Genomic DNA, 13166 nt, shown 5'->3' on the forward strand with positions numbered 1-13166 from the left:
AGATGGCTCAGTGGTTAAGAGCGCCGACTGCTCTTCCGAAGGTCCTGAGTTCAAATCCCAGCAACCACATTGTGGCTCACAACCTTCCGTAACAAAATCTGATGCCCTCTTCTGGAGTATCTGAGGACAGCTACAGTATACTTACATATAATAAATAAATAAATCTTAAAAAAATAGTTCCAGGCCAACCAGTAATATACAGTGAGACCCTGACTCAAAAACAAACAACAAAAAAATCCCAGCAAAAATAAGTAATAGAAAATGTTTTAGCCTTTTCTATGCATTTATATTTTTCATATGGCAATTCCTGGGTTTGTGCTCTTTTTCACTTGCATGAAAGGGTTGTGGGTTTGTATTGTTTGTTTTGGAGGTGGAGACATGTACTCAGCAGGGTGTTGAGTGTGGTGGTGGAGCATCTGCCCAGAATGAGCAAAGCCCTAGGTTCAGTCCCAGCATTATAAAAAAGCTTGAAGCTGTCCCATGGTCTTCGCCTTAACTCTAACTAGTCTTTTCCTCTTTGTTAACAAATACGATCTTGAATGGTGTGTGGGGTTGATTGTGCGTTAGCTTCTGTGTCCTGAGCACCAGAATGGAGAATCTACTGGAAAGGACACAAAAGAGGAGTGAGTGGCCCCCGCAACAAGGCACCATACAATCAATCAATCAGCTTGTAAAGGGAAGCGTCGTGATCCTGTCAATCACTGAATGATCTGAGTTTTGTTTTTAATGCAGTTTAGAGTATGTTAATCTTAGACATAAGATATTGGTTTGGTTTGGTTTTGGTTTTTTTGAGACAGGGTTTCTCTGTATAGCCCTGGCTGTCCTGGAACTCACTTTGTAGACCAGGCTGACCTCAAACTCAGAAATCCGCCTGCCTCTGCCTCCCAAGTGCTGGGATTAAAGGCGTGTGCCACCATGCCCGGCTTAATATATTGTTCTTATGTATTTTTGCTTTGCCTACCCCCAAAACTAACTTATATAAAAATCTTTATATAGATGAATACTGGAATGGTTTCAAGTGTTGCAATTTTAAGTCACTATTAAAAAGGGGCACAAATATCCAGTGTGTGGGTGCTTCTGATGCAGCACTGCCTTAGTGAAATTTGTGCACGACATACGCAGAAAGAAGACTTTAGGTCCCATCATACTTTAAAAACTGCAGCTGGTTTGTGCTGAGTCAGATTTTTTTGATTTCTTATAAACACCATGGCTAGAGGATGTGGGTAATCTGGAAGGTGTTGCTTTTCTTGCAGCTGTAGAAATTCCATCCCCAAAATAGGTTACCGAGTTATTCTTCAAATTAGTCAGTGTGCTTGCTTGCCAGCAGAATAGATGTCAAGTGCTCATACCATGTGAAAGCCTGTTGTCTGCAGCCCCCTGAGGAAATAGCTCTTCCTACATGAACAGTAAAGCTACCTTTGTATAGCCCTGTTGCTGATGAGTGAGAACAGGTAAGGAGCCACAGTAGGCTTTAGGGATCACGGTTTTAGGAGATGTAGGTTTAAAAGCTTTCTTGTGCCAAGACGGAAGGTACAGTGTCATCAGTGGGAACGTAACTGTTCTCGGAAGGGCGAAAACTATAAAAGGATCAGGCCCCTTGACCTCAAAAGGCCAGTGGTTGCAGGCCCGGAACTCGTTAGATAGATTCCCCTGGCCTCGAACTCAAGGAGATTTGCCTTCCTGCCTTCCTGCCTCTGCCTCCTGATGGTTATGATTAAAAAGCCTAAGCCACCACTCCAGCCATAGTCACATGCTAGTCTTAAGAAAAATCTCTGACAAACTGTAACAGTTTCTCTGTTTAATTCTAGTGTGCTCATGGAGTGGCCGAGATGGAGTACTGAGTCCCAGCTCTCAGGCGCAGCTATCCAGCAGGTAACAGTGCAGAGTTGAGTGTATCCAGCTAAGACACATGCGCTTCCTAGCTGACAGAGCAGCTGCTTACACAGCAGCTTCTCGCCGGGCTTCTGTAAACAGGACCAGCTAACAGGAAGTCCAGGGAGCAGTGCGCGGCAGTCCTGGACTTCCAGGAGAGCTTGCAAGCTCACCTAGACACGTGAAAAGGAGAACGGTGGCTAATTTGAGACCGTGGTTTGCCTCCTTTACATCTAACATCAAGTTAGTGTAAAGAGGCCTTCTCTTAACTCCCTAGAAATGAATCTAGACTGAGCACACCGAACACGTTTGGAGATCAGTCAAAGAGGAAAGTTTTCTGTATCTCGTCCAAGGGCCATGCAGTGCATGGGCACTGTAGGTGGAGGCCTCTGAGGTTTGCCGTGCACTTGGGAGTCACACTCAGACTATTTTCAGACCGTTTGCTCTTTCACCATCACAGATAACGCCCTCCTCAAGTCTGGCACAATAGTAAAGTGGCGATGTTTAAATCTTCAGCTTGTGGGTTTCAGTACACGTGTCAGGTGGAAAGAAGAAGGTGTGAGGGATTCCGTCAGGTTAAACACTGCACTCCAGGTTCTCCAGCTTTGTTGTCATTTTTGCTATTGTGGTGTTGCTATTTTGAAGATGCTAGAGATTAAGCTCAGGATGTGCTAATTAAGATGTGTTTTACCGGCCGGGCGTGGTGGTGCACGCCTTTAATCCCAGCACTTGGGAGGCAAGATTTCTGAGTTCAAGGCCAGCCTGGTCTACAGAGTGAGTTCCAGGACAGCCAGGACTATACAGAGAAACCCTGTCTCAATAAACTATGCTCCCTATAATTTTCAAATGGAATAAATTTACACAGTTTTAATTTACGTACTTTTTTAAAAGATTTATTTATTCATTCATTCATTCATTCATTTATTCATTCATTTAAGGTATAAGTGTTCACTGTAGCTGTCTTCAGACACACCAGAAGAGGGTATTGGATCTCATTACAGGTGGTTGTGAGCCACCATGTGGTTGCTGGGAATTGAACTCAGGACCTCGAGCAGTCGGTGCTCTTAACCGCTGAGCCATCTCTCCTTTAAAAAAAAAAAAAAAAAAGAAAAAGAAAAGTATGCCTACTTGAATTTCAAATACCACAGCTATTTATAGAGAGTAAAAAGCTGAGATAATCCCGTCTTCTAAAAACAGCATCCACATCCCCACATGCGCACATGCTGTTCATCTGTAACAGATTTCACTATCTGTACCATCCTGCCCTTTGATTGGTCATTAAATCTAAGAGATTTCTGTGTTGTACATGTACATCTGCCTTTCTTTTTGAGGACTTACTTTTATTTAATATGTATGAGGGTTTCCTCCTATGTATGTATGTATATACCGTGTGTCTTGCACATGTGGAGGCTAGACAAGAATGTTAGATCCCTTGGAACTGGAGTTATGGGTGGTTGTAAGCTGCTACGTCGTTGCTGGGAACCGAACCTGCGACTTCTGTGCCCCTGACTGCTGAGCCATCTCTCCTAGTAGACACTATTGTAAAATACATTCTGTGTCAAGCTCAGGACAGGTCACTGTGTTTTTATTCCTGTATTTTAGACTCTGATCATATAAAGGCAGGGCTGCTGTGTTCAGAGGTCAAACTTACTCCATCTTGGGACTGACCTCCATTGTATAAAAAATAAAATAAAAAAGCCTGAGAACTTGACTTACAGCACATCCCATGCTGCACCGGTGTACCAGGAAGGACCCTGCAGCTTGTCCTTGGCCAGAGTTACTCCCTAGCAACTTCTTAGCAACAGCTAACCAAAGATTAATCTGATTGTTTCAGATATACTTTCAGACCATAGTCTTGCTTCAGAGCACCCACCTGCTGGCTTATAGTCATTCTATTAGATGCTTGCCAGACTGGACACCCCCTCCCTCAGCCCCTCACTTGCTGCTATTTCCTGTTAAAACTTTTCATGCTGAGGGTCCAGGGCTGATCCACCTTCCCTTCCCTTCCTGCCCTGCTGTGTCAGGCTTGGGTTGGAGGAGAGCCCGAGCCCAAGCCTTTAATAAAGAGACAAAGCCTAATACTGTTACATCGGAGACGGCTCCTTGGTGGTCTTTTAGGGTTCACGAACACTTCCTGGCACAACAGTGTCAGCACCAGCAACTTTGGTGCAACCTGTGGGAGTTTAGTCTTTTAGCACAGCCATGGCTCTGAGTTTAATCTCCAGCACCACCCAAAGGAAGCAAAGCAGAGGAACCTATTAAAGCCGTAAGCACTATGTCATCAGATCACATTCCCTCGCACTGCACTCTCTCCAACCGCGACATGCTCTAAAACTCAGGAGCCGAAGATGTAAAACCCGACTCTCTGCTACCACTCCAGACCGGAGGAAAGTGTTGTTGGTGATGGTGAAGTCATAAATGGCCTGAACACAGCTCCTCCTTCTCTGGGATCTGTATGTAAGTGTATGTGTGTGTACGAGTGGGTGCTAAAAGGTAGTGTCAGCTGCCCTGGAGCTAGAGTTAGTGGCAGCTGTGAGCCTCCTGACATGAGTGCTGGGAACTGAACTCTGTCTTCTAGAAAAGCAGCACCCACTTTTAACTTCTGAGCCATGGCTTCAGTCCCAACCTTATTCTTGTAAGTGCTATGTAGTTTTTCTTAAATACAGCAAACGTGCTCATACGTATACATTTGCACACTTGAGCTTGCTGACCACGTGTGAGAAAGGGCTTTCTAGATGAGGGCTGCTGGTTTCCCTGACACTACTTTGTCCTCTGAGCGGCAACTGCAGGCTTGTCTCCTCATACAGCCTCCAGAACTGGCTGTCAGTCCCTTTTATCCTTGTTAGTGTTGATGCCCTGGACTGATATTTATTATGGCTTTTTGTTCCGTTGTTTTTGTTGTAAGACAGTCCTGGCTAGCCTGGAACTCACAGAGGTTCATTTTCCCTTGCCTTCCAAGAGCTGGGATTAAAGGCATGATGAGCCACCATACCCAGCTGATACTGTTTAATTACTTAGTTAAATATTCAAAATGGTGAGCATCTTCTTATGCTGTGAGGGTATTTATGTTTGCTTTGTGAACTGTGGATCTCGTATTTTAGGAAAAGCTTAAATCATATATTATCTGTAAGCCTTTTAAATTTTTCTGATCTCTCTCTGTCTCTGTCTCTGTCTCTTTTTCTCTCTCATTATCTAGAGCCATGGAACTGTTGAAGGTAAAAGGTCAGAGATCTTGGTCTGTTGGACTGTCAGTGGCTGACCTGGTGGATACTATTATAAACAATAAAAAGAAAGTGCATTCTGTATCAACTTTAGCAAAGGTAACTGATTTTCATTCATGCATTTTAGACTTTGATGTCTTTGCTATTACTCATATGTAGGCAGCAGGACTGGTGTGTCAACACCAGCAGCTTTGGTGAGGAAGTAGGATTTTAGTGCTGAGTGGCTTCTGGGAAGTCTTGATAATCAGCTTGTCCTGTCACTTCCATAGAACCTGGAGGATTTCTCAAGGGTTCTCATATAATCTATATCCTGGATGGCATCTACTCCAAGCCAGCAAGTCACCCCAGCAGTTCTCCACCTTTTACCAGAGCATAACCCCCCAAAAAAACATAGCTAAAATGAGGTTAGATTTTCTTGAACTCCAGGAAGGAAATACAACATGGAAAGAAAATGTAAAATAATGTATTGTGTGTGGCTGTTCCCAGAATCCATGCAGTCTTTCCACAAGGACTCTACTGTCCACCTCTGGATTAGCCTTCAGACTGCTGACATTATTACAGAAAGGTAGTTTACCTCTATGCAAAGAGGGTATCTTTGATCAGGCTCCTCCCATCTCAGATGTTTCCTGAAGCTATAACTTGAGTTTAGAAAAATCAGTAAACAAATTAAATTTAACTTGTATCATTTTGTACTAGAACTAAAAAAAAACAAGAAAGAATTCTTTTATCTTTTTTTTTTGTGTGTGTGTGTGTGGTTTTTCGAGACAGGGTTTCTCTGTGTAGCCCTGGCTGTCCTGGAACTCACTTTGTAGACCAGTCTGGCCTCGAACTCAGAAATCCGCTTGCCTCTGCCTCCCGAGTGCTGGGATCAAAGGCGTGCACCACCATGCCCGGCTGTTTTTTATTATTTTTAATTGTGTATATGGCAGTGGTTGCTTGTATGAGTGCAGGTGCCCATGGACTCTAAAGACTGTGGGATCCCCAAAGCTGGAGTTACAAGCAGCTGTGAACTGCCACACTTGGGATCCCCTGAAGCTGGAGTTACAGGCAGCTGTGAGCTGCCTGACATGGGTCTGGGAAAGACTGTCCTGAAAGAGCAGCACACTCTGAACTGCTCAGCCATCTCTCCAGCCCCGTAAGTTTAATTTTTTGTAGTAATTCAGCTTTATTATAATCCCATCTTTTTCATTTCAGGGATATTATGGTTTAGATAATGAAGTATTTTTAAGTTTGCCATGCATCCTGGGAACCAGTGGGGTATCCGAAGTCATCAAAACCGAAGCAGGAGAAGACACAGTGACTGAGACACTCCAGACCAGTGCATCCTCCATCCATGGTCTCCAGCAGCAGCTGAAACTGTGACTCCCCAGCGCAGTCACCTGGAGGGGGAGCTGAGTTAATTTTGCCAACACACATTGTTTTGAGAATTTCCACAATTTACTCTTTATTCTTAAAAACAGCCTTTCTAGTAGATGGCTTCTTAATTAGCTTTATAAGTTGAATCCTTGAGAATGGAAAAGGATTAATTTCTTGTGGGGTTTTTGACATACCTATACTGTTGTTTAAACCTGCAACAGGGATAAATATTCATTTGCATTGTATTTCATTTTAAATTACATGTTGTAAACTTAAGGCACATCTGGCACTTTAGAGATGTTCTGTAAAGATTCCTGTTGGACATTTCTTCTGAGTATGGTGAGCTGAAGGCAGGATGGGCTCAAAATCTGTGCTAGGTGTCCATTCAGAGAATCTTGGCTTCATGGATCAATACTGCTTTTGCAAGAAGCAGATCGTAGTAATGGAGAAGTGTTTTATTTTCCTTCTTCAAATTCACTAGCTCTCCAACACTAGAAAGGATTTTAGTATGCATTTTAAATTGGTTAAATGGAATTTTTTAATATATGAAAAATAATGTGGTTTAATTTCCACTGAGATTTCTTTTCTGAAAATTTCTATAACCTCTTCCTGGGCTAGAAGATCTCCAATCTGTCTTAAAACTGTATTAGTAGAAAAAGAGATGTGTTTTCCTGTGGCCGTAGGTAATGAATAACAGCCACACAGTGTATTTTGAGACCAAAATATGAGGCTTTCCTAAAAATCCTTGGTCTTCCAGAAGAGAAGCCGGCTGGTCTGCTGCTCCTCCCCAGAAGAAACCCTTCTGACTGTGCCGTGGTGATTGGTCAGTCACAGTATTTCCTTGTGAGAGACAGCATGGTTGGTGACTGTTGTGACATGCAGATGACAGCAACAGCTAACACAGCTCTTGTGTAGTGAGCACTTTGTTTGTACAATCTCCCCACACTAACTGGCTGACTCCCCACACTAACTGACTATTTATCTTCATTACAGAGGTGGAAATGAACTTTAGTGACTAAGATCAAGTGGGTTCTAAGGACTCTCACTTGCCTGTACAATCTTTTTTTTAAATAGTTAGCAACAGGGGTTGTGGGGAGGCTTCTGTGCCTAAACACCAAGTCGTCACAAGACACTAAAGTTGAGGTTTGGGATACTATGAAAGAATTGCTTTTATTCTCATATGATGGGAGCTTCTTTCTTTTTTTCTTTTCTTTTCTTTTCTTTTTTTTTTTTTTTTGAGACAGGGTCTATATGTAGTCTTGACCATCTTGGAGCTTGCTATTGTAGACAGGCTGGCCTTGAACTCATAGAGAACTGCCTGCTTCTGTCTCTCAATGGGATTAAAAGTGTAGGCCATCATATCTGCCTTTTTTCTTTACAAAGATTGCTGAGCCTCTTCCCCAGAGATTCCACGAACAGCAGACAGTGTTTATGTATTTAATCCTTCAGCTAGTATTTATTAGAAACTTCTTCTGAGTTAGGACAGGCCCTGCCAATGCCTACAGACTAGCAGGGAATACAGTAGCCAAATACCATGTAAATTCAAGAGTGCTAAGTACTGTGAAGTCCAGAGTGTTAGGAAAGCCCGTGACAAGGAACCCAGTCTAGTCAGAGAGAAAGGAACTCCGTGGTTTATGAGACAGAAAGGAAACAGTCTCTTTCTCAGGGTGACTTGTGTAATTATAATGACAAGTGACCTTCAGTATCCCAAAATGGAGAAAGTAGAAAAGTAATGTGGTGACAACGACTCCCACCACGTTTAACTGGATGAAACCCTGGACATCCAGGCTAGGGGTATAGCTCACTGTTAAGATGCTTGCCGGGCATGCAGAGCCCTGGGTGTGGTTCCAGAACACAGAACTTGGGGTCCTTGAGACGACAAGCATGAGCTCTTTGTAAATAATTTGGTGTTGCTTTTACTGGCCTTTTGTATGAAATGGGAAAGTAAAGTTGAAGCAGTCATTTCTTAGGTGTTTTTCTAGTATTTTTTAATAGGTGATAACTAATTAGGAACTCAGTAATTCCTGATTAGAATTTCTTTCTCTTCATTTGGCTTTGAGACTACTCAAAGTCAACTCTCAGCAGTCATCTGCCTAAATCTCCTGGGTATTGGCTGCCATGCCCAGCAACAAGTCTTTGTTTGTGGGGATCTAATCCAGGGTCTGATGCATGTTAGGCAGGTTCCTCCCCAACCCTGTTTCTATAATCAAATTCTAAAACTCTCTTGAACAATAAACCAACTGCAGAATGCTGTAACAATGAACTACCAAGAACTCTGTTATAGAAAGAAATGTCAGATATTTATTAAATACTCATCATTAGCCAAGTATTTTGTTAGTTTGACCTCATCCCCAGGTTGCAGTACAGAAGTCCTTCACTTCTTTTTTTTTTTTTTTTGGTTTTTCGAGACAGGGTTTCTCTGTGTAGCCCTGGCTGTCCTGGCACTCACTTTGTAGACCAGGCTGGCCTCGAACTCAGAAATCCGCCTGCCTCTGCCTCCCGAGTGCTGGGATTAAAGGCGTGCGCCACCACGCCCGGCTAGTCCTTCACTTCTTTGAGTGAAGTAGCAATTGTACGTTCCTCCTCAGTCAGGTGGTGCCATCACAGCCACCTCACTTTGATTTAATTATTAACAGTTACTCTATGTGGTGACTTTCATTTTTTTCTAATCGTTTATTGGTTTGGATGATGTTGACTTGATTAACCTAAATACTGTATTAGTCTCCAAACCAATTGGAAATGTACAGTGTTTGCATATTTCTCATCTGAAGCACCAGGACAGGATCAGAATTCCTGTTCATTCTCTAAGGTGATAAGCTACCATATGATACGGTTCAATTCTATATCAAGTTATAAATCCTGACTTTTTTGTCTTGTTATATTCTGAAATGCAGGCTGTGTGAAAACTAGTAAAAGATTTATTTCTTCATTTAAAAAAGTACTGTCCATAAAACATTGCTTTTCCTCCTTGCTATGTGAGGGGAAACTTTCATTTTTCCCAAAGCATGCAGAATCTCAAGATTTTTTATTGGGTCTTGGGTTAAAATGCTTTTTGATACTATAAAGTATATTTTTTATTTTCCAATTTACATTGTTTCCTTAAATATCAAAAATAATGAATGAAATAAACTTTTATTTTAAAAGGACTATCTGCTGTCTGATTAAGTGAAAGGAGATACATTCAGATTGAAGAAGGATTTCATAGTATTCTCTGAACAACCATATCTGTTATTCATTTAAGTGACTTAAATATAAGATGAAGAAAGTGGCCTTTATCAGTTATTTCTTTAAAAAAAAAAAAAGTTGTTTTGGTTTTTTGACACAGGGTTTCTCTGTGTAGCCCTGGCTGTCCTGGAACTCACTCTGTAGACCAGGCTGGCCTCAAACTGAAAAGCTCTGCCTGCCTCTGCCTCCTGAGCGCTGGGATTAAAGGTGTGTGCTGTCACCAACCAGTTTAGTTGTTTTTAATTTTAAATGTGACTTTTCAAACAAGATAATGCTATATAGCCATTGCAGGCCGTGATCTCTTGATTCTTTTCCTTTGGCCTTCCAAGGACTTGATTTCTAAATTAAGATGGCCATACCTGGTTAGAAAGCTTCTAAAGCAGTATATTCCATAGTAGTCCTCCAACTCATAGAAACTCTGGTTAAAGGAACTTTAACTACATGTGTAGATGCTCTAGTTAAAGGGACTTCTCAGTAAGCTGTAGCTTTAAGAACAGTTTAAAATGAGTGCTTCTCAGTATGTTTAAAGACATCGTGGGAGCCAGGCGGTGGTGGTGCACGCCTTTAATCCCAGCACTTGGGAGGCAGAGGCAGGTGGATTTCTGAGTTCGAAGCCAGGCTGGTCTACAAAATGAGTTCCAGGACAGCCAGGGCTATACAGAGAAACCCTGTCTCGAAAAACCAACAACAACAACAGCAAAAGACATCGTGGGTGACAAGGCGTTCAGTGTCCTCCATCACTCATCCTGTTGGGAACAAGCCAGAGAAACGTACTGTACGGACTACCATCGCATTTTCAGACTCCATTTAACCATAGAGAGAAACTAAATTCCAGGTCCCAGGCCCTGGGGAAGCTAAAGATTTCTCAACAGCTGAACAGCTTTTGTTGTAAGGAAACAGTTGTCTGAGTCCAGACATCTCAAGGACAACTTCTCCATCTTTCTGACAGGGTCAAACTAAGTTCATGTTCCCAGGCCCAGGGACCAACTTCTATCCTAATTGATGGAAACTCCCTTGCTCAGCCCATTGTGTCAAAATATGATTGGACAATGCTATAGCCCACCCCACTCCCCCTTGCTTTATGGTTTCATCCTTTAAATAAGCTGTCCAACATCCCTTCAGTGTCCACTCCCAAGTATGTTCTGCTGCCCTGACAAAAAAATAAATTTTTGTCATCTGCATTGACCTAGCATTTGAGTTAAGTTGAATTTAAGAGGACCCCACAACAGTCTCCTCCTGAGCCTGGGGCTTACCTCTTTGTGAGGCCGGAAGTCAGCAAGTCCCAAACATCCTTCTTCACCCCTCTTGAAGCTGGTATTATAGATGTTGCTACAGTCATGGGTGGGAATACCCTGTGAAATCTGAAGTCTCGCCATCAGACTTGTAGAGCAAGTGCTTTTAACCACTTAAGCCATCTCTCCAAGGCCAAGACATGATTTTAAACAGTGGGTAGTAGGCTAGACTGGAGTTTGACTGGAGTTACTCAAGGCTGCTGTTCCCTTTTAAGATAGAGTCTGCTGACACCTGCCACACACTTTCCCTTAGGCCGTCCGTGACCTTGGATTTAGAGAGGCATTGATTATACACTAAGATCATCCAGATGTATTCTCTTTCACTACTGTCTATACTAGGCTTTATACCTTGCATGATTGTATTTATAAAACGTATTAAGAGGGCTGGTGAGATGGCTCAGCGGGTAAAAGCTCCGACAGCTCTTCCGAAGGTCCTGAGTTCAAATCCTAGCAACCACATGGTGGCTCACAACCATCCGCAATGAGATCTGACTCCCTCTTCTGGAGTGTCTGAGGACAGCTACAGTACTTAGACATAATAATAAATAAATCTTTTTTAAAAAATAAAAATAAGGGGCTGGTGAGATGGCTCAGTGGGTAAGAGCACCCGACTGCTCTTCCAAAGGTCCGAGGTTCAAATCCCAGCAACCACATGGTGGCTCACAACCATCCGAGATCTGGCGCCCTCTTCTGGAGTGTCTGAAGACAGCTGCAGGGTACTTATATATAATAAAAATAAATAAATCTTTTTAAAAAAATAAAATAAAAATAAAAATAAGAATTAATGGTTAATATGTCGCTTTTTATTTTAAAGATTATTTTACGAGCATGAGTGTTTTGCCTGCACTGGATGTATGTGTACCAACTGCGTGCCTGGTGCCCATGGAGGCTATCAGGATTCCCTGTAACTGGGAACCTAACCCTCTGCAAAAGCAACAAGTACTCTTTACTGCTGAGCTATCCCTTCAACCCCTCTAACAAGCGTTTTTTTTTTTTTGTTTTTTGTTTTTTGTTTTTTTTTTTTTTTTTTTTGGTTTTTCGAGACAGGGTTTCTCTGTGTAGCCCTGGCTGTCCTGGCACTCACTTTGTAGACCAGGCTGGCCTCGAACTCAGAAATCCGCCTGCCTCTGCCTCCCGAGTGCTGGGATTAAAGGCATGCGCCACCACGCCCGGCCTAACAAGCGTTTATTGGAAATAGAAACTCAACTGAGATTGAGTATCACCTCTTGCATTCTACAAGGCAATTAAGATCTGGAAATAGGGCTGGTGATGAAGCCAGCCTGTCTCCATTTTAGGCTTGAAAGCCATCAGCATCGTTCCTGTTTGTGATTAAATCTGTTCCTCAAGGGTTTGGGCTATGCCCCACCTGTAACCTTAACTTCAGATGTTTCTATACGGCACCCAATGCCTTTGTTTCAAAAGGTTATTAGGACCACCTGTCGTTATAACCACCTGTCATGACCACTTTGTCATGAGTACCTTGTTAAGACCCCCCTTGCAACCACGTCTTTGTTTCACAAGATGTGTTATGGCCATTTTGTTCTGTTCCTGTAACCCTGCCTATGTGCCAAATCGCCCATTTGGAAACTCCCTACCCCTGAGCTATAAGACCCATTTTCTAGCCTATGTCCAAAGCTGACTTCCTGTACACAATTTTAAAAGTTTTAATTAATTGCTTGCTTTAGTTAATTTGGCTATGATGATTTGGGTCCACGATCTTGCTCCTTGCCTCTTTGGGATTAACACTGGAGAGGCTTCAAACTCAGAAGTTTGAAGGGGGAAGTTCTTTATAATCTGAAAAGAAGCCTGCCCTCAAACAAGGCAAACTGCGGCCTGCGTAATCTTTATGTGGGCACACTGGAATTGTTAGGGGAAAGTATCCAGCGGAGAAAATTACCGCATAGCTTCCTAACGCGAAAAAAAAAAAAAAAGTCTCCTTTGCCCTTGCGAACTTGACATGAAGGGCTTTCGAGCGTTTAAACTGCAGTAACAAAAACGGATGTGATAATCAGAGGTGCCTCGGGCGCAGTCACCTAAAAGCAACTCCTGGGTCTAGAGTGTCCACGAGCTAGTTCCGTGAGCGACGCGAGCCCAGGACCTTCCGAGCCGCAGCGGGTGGCAAGGCTCGCTAGAGGGCCGGGACTTCGGGACCGCGAAAGGCTTGCAAACAACCGCACCACCGGCATCCGCGGACCGGACC

General features: G+C 42.9%; 1 protein-coding gene across 1 annotated transcript in view; it reads left to right on the top strand.

Moving 5' to 3' along the window:
* Uevld (UEV and lactate/malate dehyrogenase domains) overlaps positions 1-9595 on the top strand; it is a 36578-nt gene extending 26983 nt beyond the window's left edge. The window contains exons 10-12 of the mRNA XM_021166869.3: positions 1809-1872; positions 5069-5192; positions 6288-9595. Of these exons, the coding sequence (XP_021022528.1) occupies positions 1809-1872; positions 5069-5192; positions 6288-6455 (356 nt within the window). The 3' untranslated portion in view covers positions 6456-9595. The remainder of the gene's footprint in view (positions 1-1808; positions 1873-5068; positions 5193-6287) is intronic.
* The last annotated feature ends 3571 nt before the right edge of the window (positions 9596-13166 follow it).

The sequence above is a fragment of the Mus caroli genome, unplaced genomic scaffold (genome assembly GCF_978045245.1).
Source record: "Mus caroli unplaced genomic scaffold, Mus_caroli_1 scaffold_8, whole genome shotgun sequence".
Lineage (NCBI taxonomy): Eukaryota > Metazoa > Chordata > Mammalia > Rodentia > Muridae > Mus > Mus caroli.